Source organism: Zootoca vivipara, chromosome Z1 (genome assembly GCF_965207765.1).
Source record: "Zootoca vivipara chromosome Z1, rZooViv2.hap1.1, whole genome shotgun sequence".
Taxonomy (NCBI): domain Eukaryota; kingdom Metazoa; phylum Chordata; class Lepidosauria; order Squamata; family Lacertidae; genus Zootoca; species Zootoca vivipara.
In genome coordinates, this window is record NC_142583.1 from 5,874,644 (window position 1) to 5,901,053 (window position 26,410).

Here is a 26,410-nt window from a genome sequence, read left to right on the forward strand (position 1 = left end):
GATTGCACAGAACTAGACCCACCTTGACCTAAACTACAGTATTTGTAATCCTAAGGGAATGATCCTATTCACAAGAAGCTGGTGTAAAGCAGGCTGGCAAAAATTTACACCAGATCCAAATTCCTTTCAGCAGCAGGGCTACTGCTGGCTCAGCCGGCAGAGGAAAACAAGCTTTTAAAATACAGTAGTGTTTGAGTTACACCATCCTTCCTGCAGGCAGAACTTCTGCCAGGTCACAAAACCAAGCTGAACGAACTTAGAATACAGCCAAAGTAAAACTCTGCTTTTTCAGAGTTTAGGCCACTTTAAGATCATTATCATCTGCATTAATAGGAGTTATGTTTACACGAAGCAGCTTTTAATTAATAATTATTCCATAAAATTCATACACTGCTCGAGTGTAAAAAGCCTCAAAGCAGTTTACAAAACAGTAAAATCAAGAAAAAGTCACAACCCTACTTTAAAACATACAAAAGTTAAAAATACCTACAACAGATTAGAATTACCTCGGTGTATTTTACAACGCTGGCATTTTATTTAGAACTGTCCGGATGGATTTCTAATTCCACCTCTGTCGCGCGAGAACTTTCACGTGGTGAATCTAAGGAATCCCGCCTCCTGCGCTCGCAGGGACCGCGGCGCCGCGGTTAAGACCGGGGGGCCGGGGTTCGGATCCAGCGCTGGACGAGGCTCACTCGGCGGTGCCTTCGGGGCCAGTCGCCGCCTCGCTCAGCCTAGCCCGCCTCGCAGCGAGGGCTCCTCAGTGGGGAGGGAGAAAAGCCAGCAGGGCCGCTCTGCGCATGCCTGAATGAAAAGCCCCGGACGTTGCCTCTGAAGTGCAGCAGCAGCGGACGGAAGTGACGTCGGGACGCCTTGTGCTTCCGCTGTGAAGAAGAAGCTCTGAGGGGGCAGAAGCGAGTGAGTGAGTGAGTTTTGCCGGCCGTCCGACCCGCCGAGTGGGCTTCCTACCTTCTCGCCTCTCGCCGGGAAAGGCCGAGGGAGGGAAGCGGGGGGGGCGTGGCTCTGGCTCTACGGGTGTGGGGGAGAAGAGGGGCCTCTTTCGGGGCCCTTCGGGAGCAACTGACGGGGGGCGCGTGAAGGGGAGGGGTCGCCGTCCCCTGCCCCCTCCCCCCTGCGCGAGCGGCGCGGCCCCTGCAAACCAGCACAGGAGGTTAAATGGAGTAGGTGACGTCACTTCCCCCCTCAGCCACTGGAGGGATTCATCCTGTCTTTCTTTCATTTCCTTGTTTGCCCTCAATCTAACGTGGACGCCGTGGTTGTCCCTGAATCCTGGCAGCAGTTAGGGAGGCGGGAGGCGCGCGAGAAAGGGGAGGGAGGGAGTTCCCTGCCCTGAGGAGCTTACAAGACGAGCGAACTTGGTGATGTTCCCTTTCTTCAGGTTGAGGGTTAGCTGTTTTTTGTTGTTGTTTTTGACCATGTTCATGGTGTTTCAGAGGGAGAGTGATGTAGGCGAAGCCTACAGGTAAGCTCATTCTGCTATGGAGCTCTGCCCCAAGGAGCTTACATTGAAACAAAAAGTGTTTGGTCCTTTGGCTGCTCCTGACGGAGAGGGCTATCGCCACAGTGGCTCTGCCTGCACGTTCAGATGCAGTAATGCTTCTGAATACCAGTTGGGGTGAGGGCTCTTGTGCATGAATGCGGCTTGTGTGTTTCCCACAAGAAGGATCTGGTTGGCCACTCTGAGAACAGGTTGCTGAACTAGATGCCTCTCCTCCCCCCCCCCCGGCCTGATCTAGCAGGGCTCTTCTTATGTTCTTATAGAAACTGGGAGGGGAAGGTGCCCTTGTGCTTAAGTCCTGCCTGTGGGCCTCCCATTGTGACATCTGGTTGGCCACTGTAAACACATAATACTGGATGAGAAGGGCCTTCGGATTGATCGAGCAAGGCTCTTAAGGTTCATTCAGGTCAAAGGATTCATAATAATAGTAATAGTTAATTATTGATAGCAGGATATGATGTTAAAACAGCTTAATAATAATAATTTTATTACTTATACCCTGCCCATCTGGCTGGATTTCCCCAGCCACTCTGGGCAGCTTACAGCACATAAAAAATTGTAAAACAAAAGACATAAGCATAGCGCTTAAAAGTGTTTCAGAGCAGGGATGACTTGACCGTTTGGCCCTGAAGGCTAAAAAAGGAGCCCCTTGAGTTTTCAGCCACAAGCCTTCTGCAGCCTGGCCTCTGCAACTGAAAAAACCCTTGTCCTCTGTCCCAGCCAGCCACACTTCTGAAGGTAACCGGACAATGAGCAAGGCCTCTGATCATCATTAATGGCCAGCAAACTCATGTGGGAGAAGATGATCCTGCTAATAACCTGACCCCAAACACTTACAGGTTTACAGATGGTCACCAGAATCTGGAAACTAATTGGAAACCAGCATAGATCACATAAGATGCCCAAATAACTGAATAAAATGTGAAGGAGGAAAAAATTAATTTTAACTTTTATTTTTAACTTGATTAATTGGTATTGTATCCATTCTGGTTGCTCAAATTACGTATATTGTATTCATTCATTGTAGTGATATTTAATGTTCTAAAGTACTGTACTGTATTGAGAAAGTACAAAGGAGTGAAAGCCAAGCCTTGGAGTGGTGGTCTGTGTTATGATGCAAGAGGAAAAAAATCACAATGCAAGAGGAAAAAAATCACACTACAACAGCAAACTTTATCCCATCTTTTTCACTTTCATTTTGCAGTGATCAGGGAAAATATGGCTGCAGATTGGCTTGGAAGCATTGTCTCAATCAACTGTGGAGAGAGCCTGGGAGTCTATCAGGGAAGAGTTTCTGCTGTGGATCAGGTCAGCCAGACCATCTCCTTAAAGCGGCCTTTCCATAATGGTGTTAAATGTTTGGTACCAGAGGTCACCTTCAGGTAAATGGCCCATCTGTCTGCTTTTTCTAGACTATGACCATTTAAGTGTTTTGAGTGTTCAAGACCAACCATGAAAAACTGCCACAAGCTGGTGGGGGAGGGGGGCACTGCTGATACGTTGTTCACAACCACATTTTCTTATTCCCAGGATTCTGGCTGATGATGCCAAATCAGTACATAAACCAGGAGCTAAGGTGCTCTCAACCTCCAGGCCAGATCAGGCTCATCACTGCCATGGTGCAGTTTCTCCACTGTATCTGCAATACCGTGTTTCTCACATTTTAAGACATGTCTTATATTTATTTTTCCTCCAAAAAAACACCACGGCTTATTTTCAGGGGATGTCTTATTTTTTTGTTAAGCTTTTTAATTTTTTACCGGTATTAAGCTTTCAGAGAGTTTTGCTGGGTCGGGGTCGGTGCGGTGCATGCTGCTGCCCGTGCCGGCTCCCGCTGGGTCGGGGCTCTCCCGCTCTGAGATAACTACGAGCTCTTCTCCTCCTCACCCCCAGTTGTGACACGGCCGCCGCGCGGGCTTCCTTACCCGGGTTGCAGTGCAGCGGCGAGGGCGGCGTGGCGACGGGCGACGAGGGGGCCGGGGAAGGCTGAAGCAAAGGCGGCGGCGGAGGCAGCGGCAGGTCTTTGGGGCCGCCGGCGCCCGGGGAAGGTGCGGCGGGAGGCGGCAGCATGAGGTAGCGATGCGGAGGGGGTAGGCAGCGCACGCAGAATGAGTGGAGGCACGGCAGCAGCTTGGGCTGCTGGCTCTGGATGTTCTGGCCGCACACCCCGCAAGTTTCCAACAGGTTGAGCCGTGACTCTCCGTCGGCCCGGTCCGCGGGGCCTTGCCAGCTTTCAGCCTCGTTTTCCTCACCCATGGCGACAGGACTGGCCGCGGTGGGCCCTGCTCCCACCATAGGGTCGTCCATTGTTCGGCGGCGGCGGCCACTTCAGGTGCGAAACGCCTCTCTCCCAACGGCTGCTTCTGCTCTCACCCTCCCCCCGGCCTGCTTCGAGTGGAGCCCCGCCCCTCCACGGCCGCTGGGAGCAAGCGACGTCGGTTGCTCGTCTTTGTGATTGGCAGGCTGTTCTGGGCTTGGTCGAATTTGGGGTGGGGGATTCATTCAAGACGCCTAGAGGAGGAGGACTGGGACGGTTTGTGGTAGGTGGTTGTGGGTCAGTTTGGTTTGCTGCTACCGTAGGAACTAGCGATGGGGCTGAGTAAAGTACTAGTGAAGTGAGACTGTTTCCACGACCCCCTCCGCCCTAGTGCTTTGCAAGCCCCTCAGAAAGAGCCGGCAAAGACAGCAGCGCGCACCGCGCGGAGTCCCGACTGAGCGGGACCCGGGAGAGACAGCAGCGCTCAGCAAGGCGCACGCTGCAAAAGCGCCATGCAGACCTATTCCCACCACTGCTACCACCCAGCATGTCTTATTTTGGGGGGATGCCTTATATTTTATTGCCTCCAGAAAATCGTGCCATGGCTTATTTTATAGGCACGTCTTAAAATGTGAGAAACACGGTACCTCTGCGTTGCTGTCTGTTCTGTCTGCCTGCCTGCCTGCCTTTCATATTCTCCACATTGCAATCCAGCTGTCACAAGAAGAAAATGAGAGGGAGAGAGACCTGGAGCCTGGCAGGTGCACACGCATGTAGGTCAGAAACCCAACCATGGAGCACAATACAGTGTTCTTAGAAAAACCCTTTTAAGTGCTGTTGTCCATGCTCCGGCCCCAAGTCCATATGTTTCCTGCCTGGCTGTCAGTCTCTCTCATTCTCTTTGCAACAACTGGATTGTAAGTTGGGTGGGGGAAGAAACAACAACTTCTGATGCCTCTATAAACAGTGAAGACTTGCAGGGATTGTAGGGAATGATATGGGACTTGGAGGATTGTTACCAGCTCCTTTCATATGAATGGATGTAAGAGAGAATGAATGGATTACATAGCAGTGCACGGGTGAAGTAAGTAACAGGGAAGGATTGGCACAGACGCGGCCCACTTTGGCTTCAGTCCTGTCCACCACTGGTGTGCAACCCCCAAAAGATAATCCCCAAGGAGCTTTGCTCCTACTCCAATGTAAAAAAAAACATTTCTTTTTATTGAAACATTTATTCTGAAATGGGTACATATCACATTTGAAAAACTGGAACCATCTCTTAAAAGATCTTCATATACTAGTTGGTAACTGGCTAGACCAGGCATCCCCAAACTTCGGCCCTCCAGATGTTTTGGACTACAATTCCCATCATCCCTGACCACTGATCCTGTTAGCTAGGGATCATGGGAGTTGTAGGACAAAACATCTGGAGGGCCGCAGTTTGGGGATCCCTGGGCTAGACAGTTAAAAACAAATCTTGGTGATGATATTTGCATGCCTTCTTGTTCACGGTAGTTTGTTTTTCCCTTTTTTTTAAGCAAACATAAAAAAAACTACCCCAAACATACTGAATTTCCTTCGCACTAACAAGTGATGGTTGGGGGTGCAAAGACGTTCAATGAGCCAGATGCTTCTGGCTGATTCCTTGAATACTGGTATCTACAGTTCCTCCTGGCAGCCCCCTGTGCTTGCTATAGGTCTTAAGTGAATTTTCTCTCTCTTTCGTAACACTATGACAGTCACCCAATGCAGCTGAATGTTGGAAGATTCCAACTCTATCCTATATAATAATGTCCAAGTTGTCCCTGCGTCCAAGCTGTCCCGTGTGTCCCTGGGGTACTGCGCATGTGCCCCAGGGATACAGGGATTGGACAGCAGAGACTGCGCGCGCGCACTCTCCCCCCCTGCCTCCTCCAACCGCCGCTCCCTCCGGACACCGCCTCACTGCAGGGCACGTTAGGGAAGCGAGGGTGGAGGCCGGCGAAGGCCTCCTCACAACCCTCCCTGGCCCGTGAGAGGAGCGGCGGTTGGAGGAGGCGGGGGGGGGGAGTGCACGCGTCCTTCCTGTCGGCGGCTGGGGGAGAGGAAGGAAGGAGGAGAAAGCGCTCCTCCGTTCCTGTCCCCCTGCCGCCGACAGCAAGGACGGGTCCCAGGGTTCGGAGAAGAGCTGCACAAGCGCTTCTCCGAACCGTGGGATGTCTGCTTCCTGTCGGCGGCTGCGGGAGAGGAACGGAGGAGGAGAAAGCAGTGCTTTCTCCTCCTCCGTTCCTCTCCCCCTTCCGCCGACAGCAAGGACAGGTCCCAGGGTTCAGAGAAGCGCTGTGCAAGCGCTTCTCCGAACTCTGGGGTGTCTGCTTCCTGTCGGCGGCTGCGGGAGAGGAACGGAGGAGGAGAAAGCAGCGCTTTCTCCTCCTCCGTTCCTCTCCCCCTTCCGCCGACAGCAAGGACAGGTCCCAGGGTTCAGAGAAGCGCTGTGCAAGCGCTTCTCCGAACTCTGGGATGTCTGCTTCCTGTCGGCGGCTGCGGGAGAGGAAGGAAGGAGGAGAAAGCAGCGCTTTCTCCTCCTCCGTTCCTCTCCCCCTGCCGCCGACAGCAAGGACGGCTCCCAGGGTTCGGAGAAGCGCTGCGCAAGCGCTTCTCCGAACCCTGGGATATCTGCTTCCTGTCGGCGGCTGCAGGAGAGGAACGGAGGAGGAGAAAGCAGCGCTTTCTCCTCCTTCGTTCCTGTCCCCCTGCCGCCAACAGCAAGGACAGGTCCCAGGGTTCGAAGAAGCGCTGCGCAAGCGCTTCTCCGAATCCCAGGATGTTCTAGAGCCCGTTATTGAACGGGCTGAAATACACTAGTAATTCTATAAGTCTGTTCTTAAATTGTGGCATCCAGAGTTGGACACAGGACTCCAGGTGTGGTCTGACCAATGCAGAATAGAGCGGGGCTGCTACTTCCCTTTTTTGCTACTGCATCACACTGTTGACTCATGTTTGGCTTCTGATCTACTAAGACCCCTAGATGTTTTTCACATGTACTACCAGCAAGCCAAGTGTTCCCCAATCTTATATTTGTGCAGTGGGTTCTTCCTGCTTAAGTGTAGAGACTGACATTTGTCCCTATTGAAATTCATTTTGTTAGTTTGGGCCCAGTTCTCCTATTTTTTAAGGTCATATTGAATCCGGATCTTGTCTTCTCCGGCATTGGCAACCCCTTCCAGTTTGGTGTCATCTGCAAATCAGTTGAGCATCCTCCTCCTTCCTTCATCTAAGTTATTTAGATGGGCCCAGAATAGAAATTGTATTTGTATACATGAGGTAACGGAAACAAATGACATCCAATACTGTTCTGGTTGAAAAACCAGGATTAAATTACTCCTTCATTAGGGGCTGCTTTTCTGCCCCAAAATTGGAGCTTAAAGAAAGCAGCAAATGGTATCTAATACATGTTAAATTTACAAAAGGCCATAATAACAAGTGTTCTGTGGTAAACTGAAATTTTTGTCCCAAGAAGCGAAATTATGTGGCAAGATTTCTAAACTATTGTCATTAGAATGCTACAGCTTGCTTAGCATTTAGACCAGGGGTCCCCAAACTAAGGCCCGGGGGCCAGATGCAGCCTTCTAAATCCGGCCCGCGGACGGTCCTTGAATCAGCATGTTTTTACATGAGTAGAATGTGTCTTTTTATTTAAAATGCATCTCTGGGTTATTTGTGGGGCATAGGAATTCGTTCATTTTTTTTTTCAAAATATAGTCCGGGCCCTGTTGAAAAAGTTTGCTGACCCCTGGTTTAGACAGTTATATCTGCATTGCCTGCATTTTGGTTTTTTTAACCCCTATCTTTGCACTCCTAAGGATTGCAAACTTAGTAATATTAGAGAAAAGGAAAAAAGAAAGCTAATATACTGTGAATGATGAATTGGTTTCCCAGTACCAAGTACCTGTGCTGAGTGGCCAGCACAGAATTCACAGCCCTTGTAATGCTCCACCATCAATAATACCAAGCTAAATATACCAGTGTGATAGTCTGAAAGCTGGATTTTAGACTGAAATGGAAGAAGTCGATATACTTTTCATTATTTTCCTCCACCCACTTGGATTTCTTCCTAATGTGGAGGGAAGGTTTCAATTTTAACTTGAAATCTAATGAATGTGTCTAAAATTTCAGCTATGAAACTTCTGTGATGATAGGCAATATCCCACTGAATGCCAGTTGCTGGGTGGACCCAGCTCAGTTATTGCCTTCACACCTTGTTTCTGAGCTTCTCATGAGCTTCCTGTTCAACTCTGTGGGAAATGGGTGCTAGACTAGATGGGCCTTTGGCTACCAGGGCTTTTGTATACCCTTTCTTCTTCCATTCCTCCTTGTTCCCAAATATTAGAGTAGTTCTACCAAGGGGTATTGACTATATGATGTATTGATGTGCATAAAAATTGCTAATAATTTTTCAGCATTTATAATATAACTGATGGCTTGATGAAGCCTGCTTATGTTTCATGATGTGATTAATTTGAAATACTGGTTGTTTGCTCATATCTGCTTAGCATATGCCAATTCCTGAAAAATTGATGGTACTTAGTTTTTTGTAGTTATTGCCTCTTGTGTAACTGAAGTATCTGTTGTTACTGACACAGGTTCTAACACATTTTTACGCCTGCTAAACTTGTCAGCTAGCTGCTTTTGTGGTGCAATAGATCAGGGCTGGAGAAGCTGTCCAAGATGTTGTTGGACCCTTAGCTCCCATCAGTGTTGGTTAACATGGCTGTAGGTCAGGAATGATGGGAGTTGGAGTATCCTGGTATCTGGAGGATCACAGCTTCCCTATGCCTGATGTAGAGGTAAGCACTATTGCAAAAATCACACCTTGTTTGGGCCTCTTTCTTTCGTTTAGGGCAGGTGACATTACTGAACTGAAGATCCTGGAGATTCCAAGCCCTGGTGATAATGGGCAATGTGGAGACTTTCAGCACACTGACCTTTGTATTCCTGGCATTGGATGTCCAGGGGGTACCAGCCAGAATGGCCCTGGCAAATTGCCAAAGAAACCTGGTGCTTCTAGTAGTGCCCCACAGAATATCCCCAAGCGAACAGACGTTAAAAACCAGGAGGCTGCCATTTCTCCCCAGCAGCAGCAATGCTCCAAGAGCTATATGGACCGGCACATGGAGTCCTTGAACCAATCCAAAGGCTTTCGCCGGAGGCACAACTCATGTAAGTACACTGGCCACATGATACTCTTCTTTCTCTTTGTCCTAAAAATGCATTGTTACTGCCATTCTTGTACCTATTTCCCCTTTGTTGCTTAAACTGTTTTTAATTCTGAATCTTAAATTGTTTATTTATTTTATTTTATTTGTTAGATTTATATACCGCCCTTCATCAAAAGATCTCGGGACGATTCACAAGATAAAAATGCAAGATAAAAGCACAAATATTTAAACCAGAAGCAAGAAAACAATGACACCCCCCCGAACATTTAAAATGTGTTGCTGTAACCTGCCTGGGGGCCTTCTAAAGGGCAGATACTAAAACAGTATAGAAATATATACAAATGCTCAAAAAGTGGGCTCTAGCATTGGCTTACAGGTAATCTACTTTTACCAGCCAACATTTGGGGAGGGTTAGAGAGCTTCCATTCAGAGTAGCGTACTGAAAGCTTCCAAAATCAGTGGTAACTCTTGTGCTCCCATTTCCCCTTCCTGGAATGGCATGAGTTTGATATAATGGAGCACGCCAGCAAGGGTAGGGAGCCTCTTGCTGGCAAGACATGTTTTGACTTACTTGCCAGATTCCAAAGATGTGTGCAGCTGTCCTGAGGCTGGGCATGCTAGCCAAGAAACAGAACCTCATCATGCTCCTGCCTATCACTCCCACTTTTTTGTCTAGCCTTCCATCAGAAGAAGATTTGGGATTGCAGTACTCAGATAAGAAAAGGGAGCCTTCCCTTTGCTAGTGCACTCCAGTGGTCAGTCTGCCCACCTGTCTTCCAAAGGTGACTGAGCAGCTGTACCAAGACTCATTTAATACATAATGTCTGCCATTCTTTTCTTTTTTTTTGTCCTGCCCCACCCCCAACATAAAACCCCCCACCCTGTTTCAAGTGCAGAGAGAAGGATTTAAGAGCTGTGGGATGGAATAAGAGAAGGCAGCTCTGTGATAGGTTTGCCCATTCTGGCTGTAGTGAAATGCCATTTGTGAAGCTAGGCCTGTTTTCTTTGCAGATGTCCTAGGACTCGTCCAGACATACTTGATGAGGCTTTTATGATGTCATCAGCTTGACCATAAAGGCTCATTAGCATTTGCCTTGTGGGCAAATAGTCATGCTCATAGTATTCCTGCTTGCAGGAGTGTTTGGTCTGTAGGTGCTTAAGTGAGAAATGCCAGGTACCAGCTATTCATGTTTCACGCTCCTGTAAACAGCTATGTAATAGGTGACCATAATGCCTTCAGAGCAATGACTTTCAGTACTTTAGTAACTGTCTTTTTGTTAATCCTTCACTTTGGAACTGCTCTTCCCTTTAACTTGAATCTTACTTTTAGTGAATGCTTGAATGTTCGTTAACTGCAGCCAGCCACTGCAGATTATAACCACCAATGTTTGTCTGTACCTACCTCTGCAAATGCGCCAAGCTGTGAAAACCAGATCTCGCTTCTTTAGTTTAAACTTGCTTGTCCCAGTCTTTCTAACTTGAATCACTTGCTTACTCTAGTTTCCTAGTAAGTTCTATAAAACTGAGTTTGAAAGGAAGAAAATCTGGATCCCTTTATATGTTCTCTAAAAACCTCCCATCCATAGTTACTGTCAGCCAAACCAGTAAGGAAAGTTTAACTTAACATTAAGTTTAGTTTAGCAAGATTACCTGGTGAGTAGGAGTGCAAATGCTGCACTGACAATTTCCCTGTGTTCTGCCCAGGGCCGTCTTAAGCATGCCTGGCGCCCTGGTGCGACAGATCCCTCCGGCGCCCCGCCCCACCCCGTTTCCCGCCGCGGCTGTCGCCTGGAGGGCCGGCGCCCTGCGCCACCTGAACAGAGCGGCCTGAACAGCTGAGAGGCGCGCCTAGGGCTACATCCGGCGCGCCTGGGGTGGCCTCTGTCACGCCTCTCAGCGGGCGCAACAGCGCCCCTGGTGGCATGGCGCCCTGGTGCCCTGCGCCACCGGACCCGGGCCTAGAGACGGCCCTGGTTCTGCCATTGCTGCAACTTAACCACTTGTGGTAAAAAAACCTTTTGATCAAAGATAACTCAGGAATGACTCTCATATTGAGCACCAAAGAAATGTGTTTATTCATGTGGGGGCTGTAACATGACTGCCTTGAGATAGTGCAAACATTAAGCCTAAACTGTAACCTTGAAAATTAGTTTGCTCTAAGGACAGGTGAGGGGCAGTTAGGACAATGCAGGAAGGGACATAATTCACAGGGAGAATGTGTGCCTTAACTGCAAAGAATAAACAGATTTATTCCTTGGCATCTTTAGATAAAATGGTAATAGACAACTATCTAAGATGCCATAAAGCTGTTGCCAGTTAGAACAGCGGATGCTGCGCTAGGTGGAACAGTGATCTGCCTATTTTTTGACAGCTTCTTATACTTATTCACTTCTCTTTGGTCCTGTGGTGAAAATAAGCAGTGTTTCTAGATCTTCTCATTTTTGAATCAGTCAGTGTTGGATGGATGGATCCTGTCTAGTTTCCCGACTATATTGCCCTGTCAGAGTTGCCTAGCTTTCAAGGGAGAAAAACATTTAACAGGTTGGGGAGAGCACAAGCTATGCAAATATCCAAAGACTGGTTCAACTGTTTTATTTGCCACCTGTACCTGCACTGTGTATCCTCGTTCTAGGCTAGAATCTTGGGCATGAGGTTAAATAGACTAGAAGATGCTGGCTGTGAAAACACAAGGAAGGCGACGGTGCAGTGTGGCTGAGTGTTATTGTTGTTGGAGGTGGTGCCCTGCATTGAGTGAGCAGCTATTGACCTTTAGATGCACTGTAGCGTGCATGCTGAAGGCAGGGCCAAAGTTACCTCTTTATAATGTTGGTGCAAAAGGTTATCAATAAATAATAGCATTGGGGTTACACAACAATGAGTTGCGTGCAGGGCTGGTACTGCTTGCTTCAAATTGGGGTTGGCAGGGCAGCCTTGGAAAGGGTTTTGCAGGAAGGCAGCCGGCTTGCCAGAGGCTTCATGTGCTTGGCTTGTTGGCTGTAATGACTGAATCTGTCTGGGAGCCCTTGTTTACCTTTTCCAAGGGAGGGACTCCTTGACTGCTGGCAGGTGGCCAAAGTGAATTCTCAGCTGTGCAACATCTGACATTACAACCAACTGTTCTAGAGGTAAGCTAGTCCGTAGAGGAAATGCAAATGACCCACTGAAAGGAAGCCCCTGTGAAGTCTGCTTATCAGCCCATCTACTGTTTTGACTGTGTTTAGCTTGGGTTAGAGGTCTCTTCTTGTCCCAGCGTTTTGACTGATTGCATTGTGCTGTGTGGAAGAGGCACAGCTTTACCCACTCTTAGTGGCAGGCCTGCTGAGCATGTGCAGGCTACACTTGGAGTAATGTAACATAGCCTCAGTTGGAACACCACATCAAACACCTCTTGAAGTCCTGAGTGGTGTAGGAAGGTTGTAAGTGCTTGCTCAGAGCAGCCATTCTTTTATCTACCCACTGGATATAATAGTGTTGGTAGGGCAGTTAATTGGTAGCTACTCACAGTGGATCCCTTGGTTTTGTGGCATAGCTTCCAGTTGTGAAAAGAGCATGCATCCTCTTTGTTAGATTACTCACTCCAATTGCTTTTCCTCGTGACCCAAAAGCTTCATGTAACCACCATCCCTGTCCACCTGTGTCAAAAATATAAGCCCTTTCAGAGCTTGACTGGTCCTTTAGGGACGCAACTTGACATATTTATGGTGGCCAAGTTATGCAAGTGATGTCACTTTTGATTGCAACTGTCAGCAAGTTTTCAGAGCTGGCTGTCAGGAGGTGGATTACACGGCTGACCTCCACAATCCCTGTGTATTTAACTCTGGTGGAGCTGGAGCTTCGCCTTCATTCATGATGTCCCATAGAGAGTATTCTGACTATTGTTTTTCCTGCTTTTGTGGCTTGTTTTGTTCTGTCAGCATTTAGACTCCTGGCAGGCTGTCTACCCATACCCTTTGGAATTAGCCACTGTGGGTATTTTTATGTCCTTGTTTTTTGAGGGGGTGGCAGAGCTGTGAAGTAGAAGAACAGTTTGTTTGCAGATGAGTCTGGAAATATCTAAACACTCAGTTTGGAGGTGGCAGCAGCAGAGTATACAGGCAGCCCCCCATTTACACAGGTGTTACGTTCCGAGGCACCGCATGTGTCGGTGAAATCATGTCTAATTAATTGAAACCCATTGAAAAAGCCTGCAAACATCCCACCCTGCTCTTTTAGTGATGTTTTAGTGACGTCTTTATGTTTCTGGGTTACTTCTGGGTTCAGCACGATGCACGTATACAGGCATAGGCAAACTCGGCTGTCCAGATGTTTGGGGACCACAACTCCCATCATCCCTAGCTAACAGGCCCAGCGGTCAGGGATGATGGGAGTTGTAGTCCCAAAACACCTGGAGGGCCGAGTTTGCCTATGCCTGCATGTATACATAGTCGCACACACATTGAATGCATGTAAACGGAGGGGCTGCATGATTGAGCTGACCTCTTTCTATCAGGTGCCTCTGTGGGTGACTGTGCTTTGCTTTTCTGAACTCATGCTGTTGGATGAGGTAAGGGTAGAAATTTAAGGGTTGGAGAGACCAGGCAAGGTCTTCCTAGAAAACAAGTGTCAAAACGTTTCCTAGATGTCCATAACTTTTGGTTGGCCTTGGTAGCCAAGCCAAAACTTGAGTTTGCTAGGATCTTTCCCTGTGCCGTGTTTGCCCATGTGAAGTTAGGGACAATCCCCTGCTCTTTTCCCATATTGAAAGTTGGTGCTAGAAAGAGTGGCAGTGGGCTTCTTGGTTTAGCTGTGTGCCATCCATGTGCTCTAAATATCTCTGGCAGTGACCCCCAGAGAGCCACTGAGAGAGCAAGACAATACAGAGCAACTGGGCAAGATTGATAGTTTTTCATTGATAGTGTTTGAGTCATTGAGGCAGAGTGAACTATGTTCTGAAAGAAACAAGAATAGGCTGGTCAGACAGACAAATCTCATGCAGTGTTAGAAACTCGGCGTCAAATAGCACCCTAAACCTAGGTTATGGTCCCAAGGAGGTTAGACTAGATGACCCTCAGGGTCCCTTCCAACACTACAATTCTATGATTTTGTGATGCCAACTACATTGCCTGACTGTAGTTTGCTCTTACAATTCACATGTCCCTGTATGCAAGGAGAAACACACAAAGTGAAAATAGAAATACTGTAAGCTATAGACTAAGGCAGAGGTTTTTAAAATGTCATCTGAGTTCCATTTGGGTGTCCTTTGGAAAGGTTGCAGAACAGTCAAATATCTCTGCACTCAGCCCTGCACTTACTTTCCTTGATGTGATTATGGAGGACTGAATTGTCAAAAGGTTAACAAGGCTCTAGCCCAGGCCTCATAATACAGTGCTGGTTTTGATCATGATAGAAAAAAATGGGAAGGGGCAGCTCTTCCTCAAGGAAGAAGGGCTGGGGATGCAGGGTGGCACCCATATGAGAAGTGGGTGGGGCCACCCTCACACTACAATTAAGTGGACCTGGGGAAGCCGAGCCAAACCCGTGGCAGAGGCGTCCTTCCTCCAGTGCACCTCAAAAGAATGTGCCACCGCTGCCCTGGTCAACTGCCAGAGCCCAGCCTGGTCCTGCAACAGAGAAATGCTTCTCAGGGTGGCCTAGTGTGGTTGTTCTGAGGCGCCGAGAAACTGCCTCATGAGAGATGGGTGCGCAGGGCTGAGCAAGCTCGGCAATGTAGGCCCAAGGACAAACACGCTTTGCCGTCTTTCCTCCTAGGCATGTTTGCTTGGAAGTAATCCCCTCCATGTCCAGAGGAGCTTTCTTACCCTCAAGAAAGTGTGCCTAGGATTTCAGCTTGTGCAGTAGCACAGAAGCAAAATTTGCTGCCATGCGAGCCAGTTAATTCTTGTGGGAGTACAGAAGAACAATACATGCATCTTTTGCTGCACACGAATCAGCTGGCTCGTTGGAGATGTCAGTTGCTAACCTGGTGCTCAGAAATCTCCACATGGTTACAATTGGACCCACGCCAGTAGCAAAATGCACCTGGTGCCTGGGAAATTTCAAACACTGGCCTTTGGGGCAGTCTGAAACACAATGTGGTGGCTTTGCATCACTTGGCAAAGTAGTCTAGAATCCATCTTGTGCAGTCGACAGTTTGTATTCTCTGTCTTCATAAACATCTGCTTTCCTTGTTGACTAATCCTTGACTTGCCATGTCCTTTACTTCAGGGTCCTCCAGTAGCCGCCATCCAAACCAGGTGACTCCAAAGAAGAGTGGTGTGAAGAATGGGCAGATGAAGAACAAAGATGATGAGTGTTTTGGGGACGACATTGAAGAAATCCCAGATACAGATTTTGATTTTGAAGGGAACCTGGCCCTCTTTGATAAGGCAGCTGTGTTTGAGGAGATTGACACTTTCGAGAGGAAGAGTGGGACTCGCTCAAGAGGCACTCCAAACGAGAGATCTGCACGCTATCGTCACGATGAGAATATCTTGGAATCTGAGCCTATCGTGTATCGCAGAATCACTGTGCCCCAGGCAAGCAAAGAATTCTGCACTGGTATGCTGGCTTTTTAAAATTGAACACAGCGGCTTCTTTGAGGGATGATTTGAAAGGGAATGTCTGTTTAATACAAATGTGGCTGTTCTGGTTTTTATCTGTGCTGGGCCACTTGCTCTGTGCTGCACGGCCCTTTTTCTTTCATGGATTGGATCAAAAACACTCCGTCTCCCACATAGGTAGGTAAGCATGCAAAGATGTGACTGTTTATGAGTGTTTGGCTTTAATATAGAACTTTCAGGGCTTCACATATATCCACGTAATCCTTACAGCAGCTCTGCAGAGCAGGTCAGTAGCACCCCACATTGCAGGGGCTGAAGGGGCATTGGCTGATGAAGAGGGATAGTGGGTTTGGATCAGGCCATGCCATGACTTTCATGGCTGAGGTGAGACTTGAAGGACTGGCCTCTTAGTTCACAGGTCATGCCTTTAGCCACTGTGCTGCCCTAGTTTTTCCTTTTCTGGGCTTTTCTGTCCTTCAAATACTTGCATTCATTGCAACTTTACTGCCATAGTTGCTGCTCACATTTGGATTGGATTCAGCTGTTTTTGCCTCCCTCTGAGCGAGATTTGAATCCAGGTCTTCCGTTTCCTAGTCTGACAACTTTAGCTCACACTTTCCAGATGTTGTTGGACTCCAACTCCAATCATCCCCAGCCAGCATGGCCAGTGGTCAGAAGGGATGGGAAATGTACTCCAGCAACTTCTGGAGGGTACCAGGTATGCAGCGGGAGGGCAGGGTGCTCTAATTGCTACTCCATACTGGCTATCAGTGCTGGATCCAGATGCAACCCTGAACCTTGGTGGCCCCCCAAACAGTTAGAGAATGGTGACACTGACCTCCTTTGCAAGCTATTGGAAGGATTATTGCAGCCAGTAATAATAATAATAATAATAATAATAATAATAATAATAATAATAATGTTTTTATTTATACTCCAGCCATCTGGCTGGGTTTCCCCAGCCACTCAGGGTGGCTCCCAACAGAGTATTAAAAGCACAATAAAACATCAAACATTGAAAACTTCCCTGAACACAATTGCCTTCAGATGTCTTCTAAAAGTCAGATAATTGTTGATTTCCTTGACATCTGATGGGAGGACGTTCCACAGGGCAGACGCCATTACCGACAAGGCCCTCTGCTTGGTTCCCTTTAATCTCACTTCTTGCAGTGAGGGAACTACCAGAAGACCCTTGGAGCTGAACCTCAGTGTCCAGGGTGAACAGTGCGAGGAAGTGTTCCTTATAAAGTTATAAAGTTATAAAGTTCCTTATAAAGGAACTGTTACTTGTAACTACAGTATTAGGTGGCAGTGATGGGGACAAGGCAAATCCCAAAGAAGCACAGCACTTCACAAGAGGAAAAGGAAATGAACAGCCATGAGGGTGGGAGGCAGGGAAGGAGCAGAACAAGGAAGGAGTGGGGAATGTCCCTTCCAGTGTTCTACACCAGGCGATGTGAGCTCTATCTGCTTTTGCATTTACAGCCATGAAATAGATTCAGGCCTAAGATGATCTGCTTTTATGACCTTAATTATGGAATAATACAATCCACCTTCCAGCACAAGTGTAATTTGAGTCTGGCTTTGGTCCAGCCCTCATTTGCGGCACTATTGTTGTTTTCCAGAGTTACACGCTACCTCATAGATTGCCTTCCACCCTGAGTTTATTTAGCACAGTCTGGTCTGGTTTTGATAAGCCGGTCTGACAAGTTGTCCCTTGCGTGAGTGAGGAGAAGGGAAGTCCTCTTGGTACTTGCACGCTCCTGCCAAAGATCAATTAGGGCAAAGTGTAACACAGCTCTTGCTTGGCTGGGATTGCATGCAACAATGCTGTGTAATCTCTCGCCTTATCTCTCCCTCCACTTCAAACAACATCCCCTTGAATGGAGGAGTGCTGAGCATGGAGAGTTCCCAAAGGCAAACAGACACTAACAGAGTAGGCACGTGGTGTCACCCATGCGGTTCCTCTGCTCTTGCAGGTTGTGGGGCCCACCCAGCAAAAACAAAAGGCATCCTTTAAATGTGCACAATCCTGCAAAGAAGTTCTCCTATTTATTTCAGCATCTTGCTCAGGAGAACATCTCAATGTGATGGTACTTCTATCATCCCTGTTCGTTTGTGTTTTAAAAAATTGAGCATCTGAACAGAATAATAATAATAATAATAATAATAATAATAATAATAATAATAATTTATTATTTATACCCCACCCACTCTGGGCGGCTTCCAACAGAAAAATAAAATAATCGATTAAACATTAAAAGCCTCAGAATGTTATCTGAGGGCTTCCAGGACCATAGGCAGCCAAGGTTGCTTGCTGATCTGACAGGAGGAAAGAGGCTGTCATGGGAAGTGCAAGAGAGGTCAGAGGCACTTGATAAGGAGCCCAGTGTGCTGAAATTACAGTGAATCTTGACTGGCTTGGTATTTTTCTTGACTCCTTACTCTCTACTTCCTTTTATTCCCCCACACCTTTGGCTTTGGTTTGCAAGCCCTTAGGGGGACAAGGGATATATTGTTTAAGGTTTCGTTGCACCAGGCAGTTTTGAACAACTGAATCATGTGGATGTTTACTTGAAATAAGTTGATCCAATAGTCCATAGAACTGGTCTGCAGATTTCTTAGAACTATTTGAAACTCTCTCTTGAAAACCCTTTCTCCCACATTCAGAAAATATTAAATAAAGCATTTATCTGTTTTCATGCCTACATTCAGCCTTCCTGGAACTTGCTACCACAAGATGTGATGGCTACTAGCTTATAGAAAGCTTTGAAAGGGAATTGGGCAAAATTTAGGATAATTCTGAGCAGCTACTGGCTGTGATGGGGCCATGAAACTTCCATGTTTGGAGGCAGCACTGAATGCCAGTTGCTGGGCAGGGCTGTTGCATTCTTGCCTTGCTTGTGGGGCTTCCTGGAGACATCTGGCTGACCACTGGAGAAAACAACACTGTGGTCTAGATGTGCTGTTCAGATCAAGCAGGGCAGGGCTGCTCATTGTTTTCTTTCTAAAAATACTTATATGCCATCAACGTTTCTAAAATGTTCAGAACGCAGCTTCTTTATCAGCTTTGTTGCAAAGTACAGTGGTACCTCTACTTACGAATTTAATGCGTTCCGAACGCACATTCATAAGTCGAAAAGATTTGTAAGTCGAATCCCATAGGATTCTCATTTTTCTCCCATTGGGAGAAAGAAATTGCAAGTCGAAGCAACCCTATCTAAAAATTCGTAAGTAGAAAAAAATCCTATCTAAACCGCATCCAAGATGGCGGACGGAGCTCCATTCGTAAGTAGAGTTATTCCATAGCTGCCAAGTTATCCCTTTTTTTAAGGGAAATTCTATTATGCTGAATAGGCTTCCTCACGAGAAAAGGGAAAACTTGGCAGCTATGGTTATTCATAAGTAGAGGTACCACTGTAACTGGGCCGGGGGGGGGGGGTTGATTACTGTTACTAGGAAGGAAGGAATATTCCACATGGTACAAGACACAGAAGTTGAAAGGATCTGACAGGAGTTAGCCAAGGCTTGGTTAGAAAACTGTGTTGCAAAACTTGAAAATCACCTCTGTGCATCATAGATCAGGGTAGTGTGAGTTCATACCTGGGAATATGTTGTCCACCCCCAAGACAGTAGCCCTTAGGCTACTGTTATACTGCTATGAGAGTCTTTGCTTACAAGCAAAACACTACTGCTGAACCTTGTTTGAAAAGGAAGGAGGCTGGTGAATGCTGTGAGACTAGATTGACTTTGAATGTTCTGGGTTTTTTCTCCAGACTGTGGACCACCCTGAAGTTGGTTTAAACAACACTATAGCATTAACATGGGTGCTGCATGCAATAAAACTGATTAAGGCAACACAATTATCTTAATTGGTTCTTAACATGCAAGGTCAAGTTGTGTAAAGCAGTTTGCCTCTCCCATGTCGGTCACAGGGGCTGTTAAAAAAACAAACCAAAACCTTGACATTTCAACTTCAGTTGACCCTCCGTGGAGCGGGACTCCGCAGAGCTCTTTGTTTATGTAAAGGGGGTGTCGCCACCATGGGTGGACTGCCAATCCCATCAGCCCCAGCCAAGTGGTAAAGGATGATGGGATTTGCAGTCTGAGAACACCTGGAGGGAGCCCTGTTTTTGAGTGACTAGCTGCTTTTCTCGCAGGACTGATACAGCCTCATTTAAGGATTCTGTGTTGCTATGATGGCCCAACCATCCTTGCTTGGAAGAATATTCCACTGATTTCAGTAGAATGCATACCCAAAGAAGGGTAGATAGAGAGGATGTGTGCCGTGTGGCCACTGCCTATCAAAGCAGACAGTTCTGAGCTAGATGCAGCAGTACTCTTTCCCTATAATAACTGGTGTCATCCACATGGCTGTGAGAAAACACACTCCTGTCTACATAGATTTGGGACTCATGATTGTACTTCCAGGTGAGTGTTTCTAAAAACATGTGCATGCGTGTGTCACTGCTGAATATCTGTTGCGCTAAGCACAGCTATACTGAATCTTTATGGTGAGAAGAGCTAGAGGAAAGCACAACAAAACACTTCCTTATGGAAAGCCATATCTCAGTGGTAAGAACTTAAGAGCCTACTGGATCAGGCCAATTTCCCTTCTACTCCAGCATCCTCTTCTCACAGTGGCTGAACCTACAAGCAGGATTCGAGTGCAGGGGCTCCCCTCCCCTCGTGCTTTCCAGCAACTAGTCTTCAGAAGCATTGCTGCAACAAACTGGAGGCCGAGCATGGCCGTCATGGCTAGTAGCCATTGATAGCCTTTTCCCCCATGAGCTTGTCTAAGTTTTTTAAGCCATCTGAGTTTGGTGGCCGTCACTGCCTCCCGTGGGAGCAAGTTCCATTGCTTTAACTGTGCAGTGCATGAAGGATGACTTTCTTGTATCCCTTCTGAAGCTTCCAACACTCAGCTTCATTGGATGCCCACAGGTTCAAGCGTTAGTGGTAGAGGGCTTGCTTTATATGCTGAAGGTCCCAGGTTAGGTCCCAGGCATCTCCCAGTTAAGTAAAATGTATGAATTACATTTGCTTTATTGTATTGCACTCTCTTACATCCTGCCTTTTTTCCATCATTGAACCCAAGGCGCCTGATCAAGTGCCCGATCAGATCCCCCGTTCAGGTACTTGATCAGACCTAGACATGCTTTGTTCCAGTGAGGTGGTGGCCTCCGGTGCCTTCAGACCCAGACCTCTTGGAACACGGATAGCCAGGCTGGGAAAGGCTGAGACATTGGAGTGCCCAGTGCCTTTCTAGAGTAGATAGTGGGCTTAGATAGGTTTGGATATATGGCAGGGAAGGATCACCACTCAGTGGCAGAGCAAAGGTCTATTCCTTGCAGCTCGTGCTTCCTGCCCTGGGGATTGTTCACCTGCCAGCTTGAACAGGCAGTACTGATCAAGGTGGGTCAACAGCTGGGCTTTATATAAAGCAGCTTATTCGTACTTCAGAAGCCTCTGTTTACATCTGCATGAAGTTACAAAGGGCTGATGAGCACAGATTACCGTAAAGCATATGATGCTTCATTTCATTTCTATAGAATTTTGGATCTTGAAGGTTTCGTCAGCATTTTTTAAAAAGACAATTCTAGGCACACTTCAAGGTGTGTGTGTGTGTGTGTGTGTGTGTGTGTGTGATCTCACCAGAACCTTTGCATTTTGAATGTTACTAGATGTTACCCTAGATGGTGTTCTTTCTGTCTTCCCCAGTTCGCTGCACTAGCCTTTCGTATCCTATAATCCCAAGACGTGACATGCACACTTACGATGCAAACCTCTCTCCTGTAGACTTGTTTCCATGCTGGTGTATAGAAATGGGATCGCTGGCAGGTTAACTGAAACGTATGTGAGTTATACAGCTGTTGGTTGTGTCTATTTGCCCCAAAGCCTCTGGGCATTTGGGTGACCATGTTTAGAATGGCCCAGTTCTTAATGCAGAAACTGGCTCAGGCTCAGGCTCTGGACCTGAAGAGCAACACTGTTTTTGCCAAGCATCTCCTAACAAATGGCTCCCCTCCCTTCTGCATTTCAGACTCTGGGCTGGTTGTTCCAAGTATCTCCTATGAGCTTCACAAAAAACTTCTTTCGGTGGCAGAGAAATACGGGCTCACCCTTGAACGGAGACTGGAAATGACGGGGGTATGTGCCAGTCAGATGGCCCTGAGTCTGCTCGGAGGGCCCAACAGGTAAAACACCTTTCCTAGAAAGTAGCAAGCCTCATTGGATTTTGCATGCTTCCTGTGAAAATCACAGAATGCTAAATGACATGACCTGTTGTGCTGCAAGCCAGTCTAGCCATATGGCCATTATTGTGGATTGGAAGCCTGGATCTTGGCTTTGAGCTGTTCTTGGTTCCCTGCCAATCAGACACAGGAACTGTGTTCAGGGTGTAATTCCTTGTAGTGTCTGGCATGGCTTTCTTTGTGAGGCACCTGGAGCTGATTTGTTAACTCATCCGGTGTCATCTGCCTTGTTAGCTCCTGCTCATGGCAGACCTTGGCTTTGTGAATGAATTTCTACAAGGGCTTGAACTTACAGAGAGTGTCCTTGGGGTCCTTACACCTCTGTCATTCTGTGCTGGGTGTTTGACTCTGAAAGAAACTAGTCAAGTTAGGGCTTTGTCCCTAAGAATTGGCTCTTGGTCTACTTCCTCTGGAGAGCAGTCTGTGTTCTTGTTTGGCAGTGATGCAGCCTGGCTGATTGCAAAGCAGAAGAGAAAACTGGAAGCTGCACAGGGATTGTGAGATTTAAACATTAGATGCCTATCTCTCTTGACCATCAAGAAAACATTGTTATTACACTATTTTAAAAACCACTAAGCAGTTTCATTATTTTAAAACCTAGCTTCCTAATCAGCAATGCTGTGTTTTGCTAACACATGCCCTTGTGACACTGCAAACCTTGGCATGCTTAGTTGGAAGAAAGCTGCATTTGATTTCAGTGGTGTTTCTTTCTGAATAGAGAATTGTTTGGGAAATTATGGAGTGATTGAAGAGTTATTGTGACTCTTGTATGTCTTAACTTCTGAGCCTTGGTTGCATGCATCTTAAATATTTTGAAAGTATCTCCTCTCCCATTAAGAAGGCAAGATTTGTTCGAGGAAACTGCTTTTGATGTTTAAGACCCTTTGTACATCTGACTTTCAGGTTGAATCCAAAAAACATTCACCAGCGACCCACGGTTGCCTTGCTGTGTGGCCCTCATGTGAAGGGGGCTCAGGGAATCAGCTGTGGTCGGCATCTTTCCAATCATGATGTGCATGTCATTCTCTTCCTTCCCAACTTTGTCAAGATGCTGGAATCGATCACCAATGAGCTGACACTTTTCAGCAAGACCCAAGGCCAACAGGTGTCCAGTGTCAAAGGTGAGCCGGGTACAGCCATGGATAGATTTTCTAAATATATAGAAATAACAGTTATTTGCTATATTGCCAAAGCCTCAAGTCAGCTGAATAAAGAAAGAAAAAAGTGCGCACTGGCTCAGTCCACGTGTCCTGCCAAGCTAAATCCTGGCTGCTTAGCACAAGCACACAGCTTCCCAGAAAGAAAACAACAGTTGCTTTTCTGTTAGCAGAAGAATCTAGTACAGTGGTACCTCGGGTTACAGACGCTTCAGGTTACAAACTCTGCTAACCAGGAAGTGGTTGCTCCAGGTTAAGAACTTTGCCCAAGGATAAGAACGGAAATCGTGCGCCAGCGGCAGCAGGAGGCCCCATTAGCAAAAGCACACCTCAGGTTAAGAACTGTTTCAGGTTAAGAACAGACCTCTGGAACGAGTTCTTAACCCAAGGTACCACTGTACTGCCAAACCCGCCACCCCGACTGAAGTGGTGCACTTTTGCCACTGCATCCTGGCTTTGCATAGGCTCTGGGGGTCAAGTGATGGAGCTGGACAGGGAGTAGGTGCTAATGTGATCTTTGTGGAGCTGTCGAGGCAACTTATAATGCAGCAGCACCATCTACTGGCAAGGAGCTAAGCTATTGTTATACCCACTGGACTTGTAGGGAACACTTTAGTTGGAAAGAGGCGAGTTGGGTCAGTTGCATGAGCTGCTAACCAAATCCTGGGGCTTTGAAATACATGCCTATTTTAGACTTCATTCAAAAGGAACTTTGAAAAAGTTGTAGAGGACAGATATATGGGTGGGTGTTAGTCCTGCTGTCTATAAGGGACATTCCTGTTCATAGGCAGCCTGCTTTTGGGGCCCAGTTGTTATAAAGCAGAAGCAGGAGAGGAGCATTGTCTGCATGTCCTCCTCTGTGAGACTCCTAGAATAAAGTTACCAGACGTCCCCATTTCCCAAGGACAGTCTCCAGATTTACAAATCAGTCTCCTGACAAAATCCTATCATTCCTTCTGAAGTTGAAAAGTGTCCCTGGATTCATTGAAAAAAAAATCTGGTAACCTTATCCTAGAAGCATCCTGCAGGGTTCTGCAGACGGCCGGGCAGCCTGCCAGAAGAGTCTTAGGGAGGCTTTCCTATAAGTCCCTTATAGGTTTCTACTTGACAAACATGTAAAGTGCTCTCTTGTTCCTCCCGCTCCCCAGATCTTCCAGACTCACCAGTTGACTTGGTGATAAACTGCTTGGATTGCCATGAAAATGCCTTCCTGAGGGACCAGCCTTGGTACAAGGCTGCTGTGGACTGGGCCAACCAAAACAGAGCCCCCATCCTCAGCCTGGACCCCCCGGTGAATGACATGGAGCAAGGGATCGACGCCAAGTGGTCTCTGTCCCTGGGGCTGCCACTGCCCCTAGGTGAGAGGTCTGGGCGCGTGTACCTGTGCGATATCGGCATTCCACAAAAAGTCTTCCAAGAGGTGGGGATAAACTACCACTCACCTTTCGGCTGCAAGTTTGTCATCCCTTTGCACTCTACCTAAAGTGGGGAGGGGGGGCGGCTTTGGCCCTGAAGAGGAAAGTGGGGGCAGAACCGCCTCAAACCACACGACTGATCCTGACTATATTAAAACTCTTTGAAGCCTTAAGGATGTTGGAAGTTCTCAACTGTGTTTCTTTCAAGAGAAATATCAGTACTGAGGAGAACCAAGAGGGCTCGTGCTCCTCTGAGCCTTTGATGACCTCCCAATGCCATGAAGGAACGCAGAGGCAGCTGGTGTCTTCAACCAGCTCGACAAGTTGGTGGTGGGAAGGCAGGGTGCGTGCTTGCTTACACATGCAGGTGCCCCTGCCCGTTCAGATATGCAGCTAACAGTATGGTTTCGTTTTCCCTCCCCCCCCCCCCCGCAGGACTGGCAGGGGGTATGTGTCCCCCTTGCTGATCATGTGGGAATGAGGGCTGTCCTGCTGCCGCCAGCGCATCCCTCTCTTGTGCAGCTACAGCCCCGTCTCTCAAGCTATATGGTACATTGGCTTGCTCAGCCTAGGCAGGTGGTGGGAGGCACCTACTTCTCCTGCTGGCAGCTTGGAGTTTGTAGAACAGCAATTGTGTCTCTTGAGCCACTGCCAGCACACACTTGTTTCTTTTTTGCTTATTTGAGTGAATGATAATGTGGTTGCAATACTTGTGGCTTAAAAGAAGACTGAGGAAGCAGACTCATTGGTGCTGTCACTTGTGCTTCTCCACAAGTAGTGTCCTGCCATCTTACTGTAGAATTCACATTGCTGGTGTCTGCTCCTTAAAAAAAAAAAAACCTACTTCCCAGGGCCCGTGTGTGTGAGAGTGTGTATGAGAGTATTGAGACTTAGCTGCCACTGGATATGAAACCCATAGAAAAATTCATGTTCATGATGGTGGCACTACCTTGTTCCCTCTCGGTATGTCCAGAACAAGCACATGGCTACACTTTCAAGTGAAGCAATGAAATGTGATGGGGCTTTGTCTAGCGGTGCAGAACAGTTGCAAAGTGGCATTGGAACAGAAGCGGCTTAAGATGGAAAGGCCTGTGAAGTGAGCCAAATGGCCAAGCAAAGCCGCCTCTTCCTGCATGTTGCTTTTGCACTCTCATCTGGTCCTCTTGTGCTTCAGGCATGAGCTTGTATAATGACCCACTGGTGAATTGTGCATCTCAGCTACTGACTGCCCCTCTCCCAATGTGCCGTTCTTCAGTGGGAAGGACACAACATTGTGTTGCTCTCTGGGGACCAACTCGTTGCTGTCACTGGCTTGTTCTTATTCCAAATGCTGCCACAGCAGAACATTTTGGTTTGTAGCCAGGCTTTTCCTGGAGTTCAGGGGTGCAACACACTTAAGTAGCTGAATACCTGTTAGCTCTGAGAAATCAGCTGTGCTTTGACCTTCTTGTCTCTAAAGGTGCCATACAGAACTCTCACAAATAACAATGATTAAAATGTGTAGCAAAGCAGTTGTTCTTCTGGGTTGTTTTCATTTCTAGAGTGCAGAAACTAGTTTTCTTGGTTTGCAACTGACCATAGTTCATTCACTTTCCTGCAGCCATCTCGGGTCCAAAAGAGACAATCACAAGAAGACTTAATCACTTTGACTTAAAGGCATAATTATTATCGCAATGTATTTGAGAAAAAATAGAATTCATACTCTTCAATATTTAAATGATTTTGCTAATTTTATTTCCTAAAAACTCCCAACTACAGTTATACTGGAAAATGCAGATTCACTCTTCCAAGAACCTTCCATTCATGCCAAAACATTTTAAAGGAGAATCCTGTACCTCTAGGAGGAAAACAGATGTTTATTACAACCACTGAGAACCTACACTGACCAAAGCTTTACTATTAGAATTGATCAAGCTACTTATCTGCCCTACATCCATCTCCTGATGTACCAAAATGGCAGGACAGCCTGCTAGATGGCCTGAGATGCCTTTTTGCAGGCATAATTCAGGCCATAAAGCATTCCAAACAACTGCCTGATTTAAGCTCCTCAATGAAGTGAACTGAACAAGCA

The 26,410-nt window shown here is 47.1% G+C and overlaps 1 protein-coding gene across 5 annotated transcripts; it reads left to right on the forward strand.

The window, feature by feature from the left end:
• The first annotated feature begins 859 nt into the window (after nt 1-859).
• EDC3 (enhancer of mRNA decapping 3) lies at nt 860-25,850 on the forward strand. Of its 5 annotated transcripts, none has more exons than XM_035112405.3 (7): nt 860-1,181; nt 2,724-2,901; nt 8,656-8,975; nt 15,179-15,511; nt 21,557-21,710; nt 22,671-22,888; nt 24,073-25,850. In XM_035112405.3, coding segments are annotated over exons 1-7 (1,539 nt in total). In that variant the 5' UTR covers nt 860-1,180; the 3' UTR covers nt 24,408-25,850. The 5 variants fall into 5 exon arrangements, with proteins under 5 accessions (XP_034968296.1, XP_034968292.1, XP_034968295.1 ...); XM_035112401.3 differs by having other exon boundaries at nt 860-926; XM_035112404.3 differs by having other exon boundaries at nt 860-922.
• Nucleotides 25,851-26,410: the final 560 nt, after the last annotated feature.

Bases quoted from the DNA above. Each gene is read 5' to 3' on its own strand.
- EDC3 (XM_035112405.3), top strand. The intron at 8,976-15,178 runs GTAAGTACACTG...CCTTTACTTCAG, and splicing joins TCGCCGGAGGCACAACTCAT to GGTCCTCCAGTAGCCGCCAT. The intron at 15,512-21,556 runs GTATGCTGGCTT...TCTGCATTTCAG, and splicing joins AAGCAAAGAATTCTGCACTG to ACTCTGGGCTGGTTGTTCCA.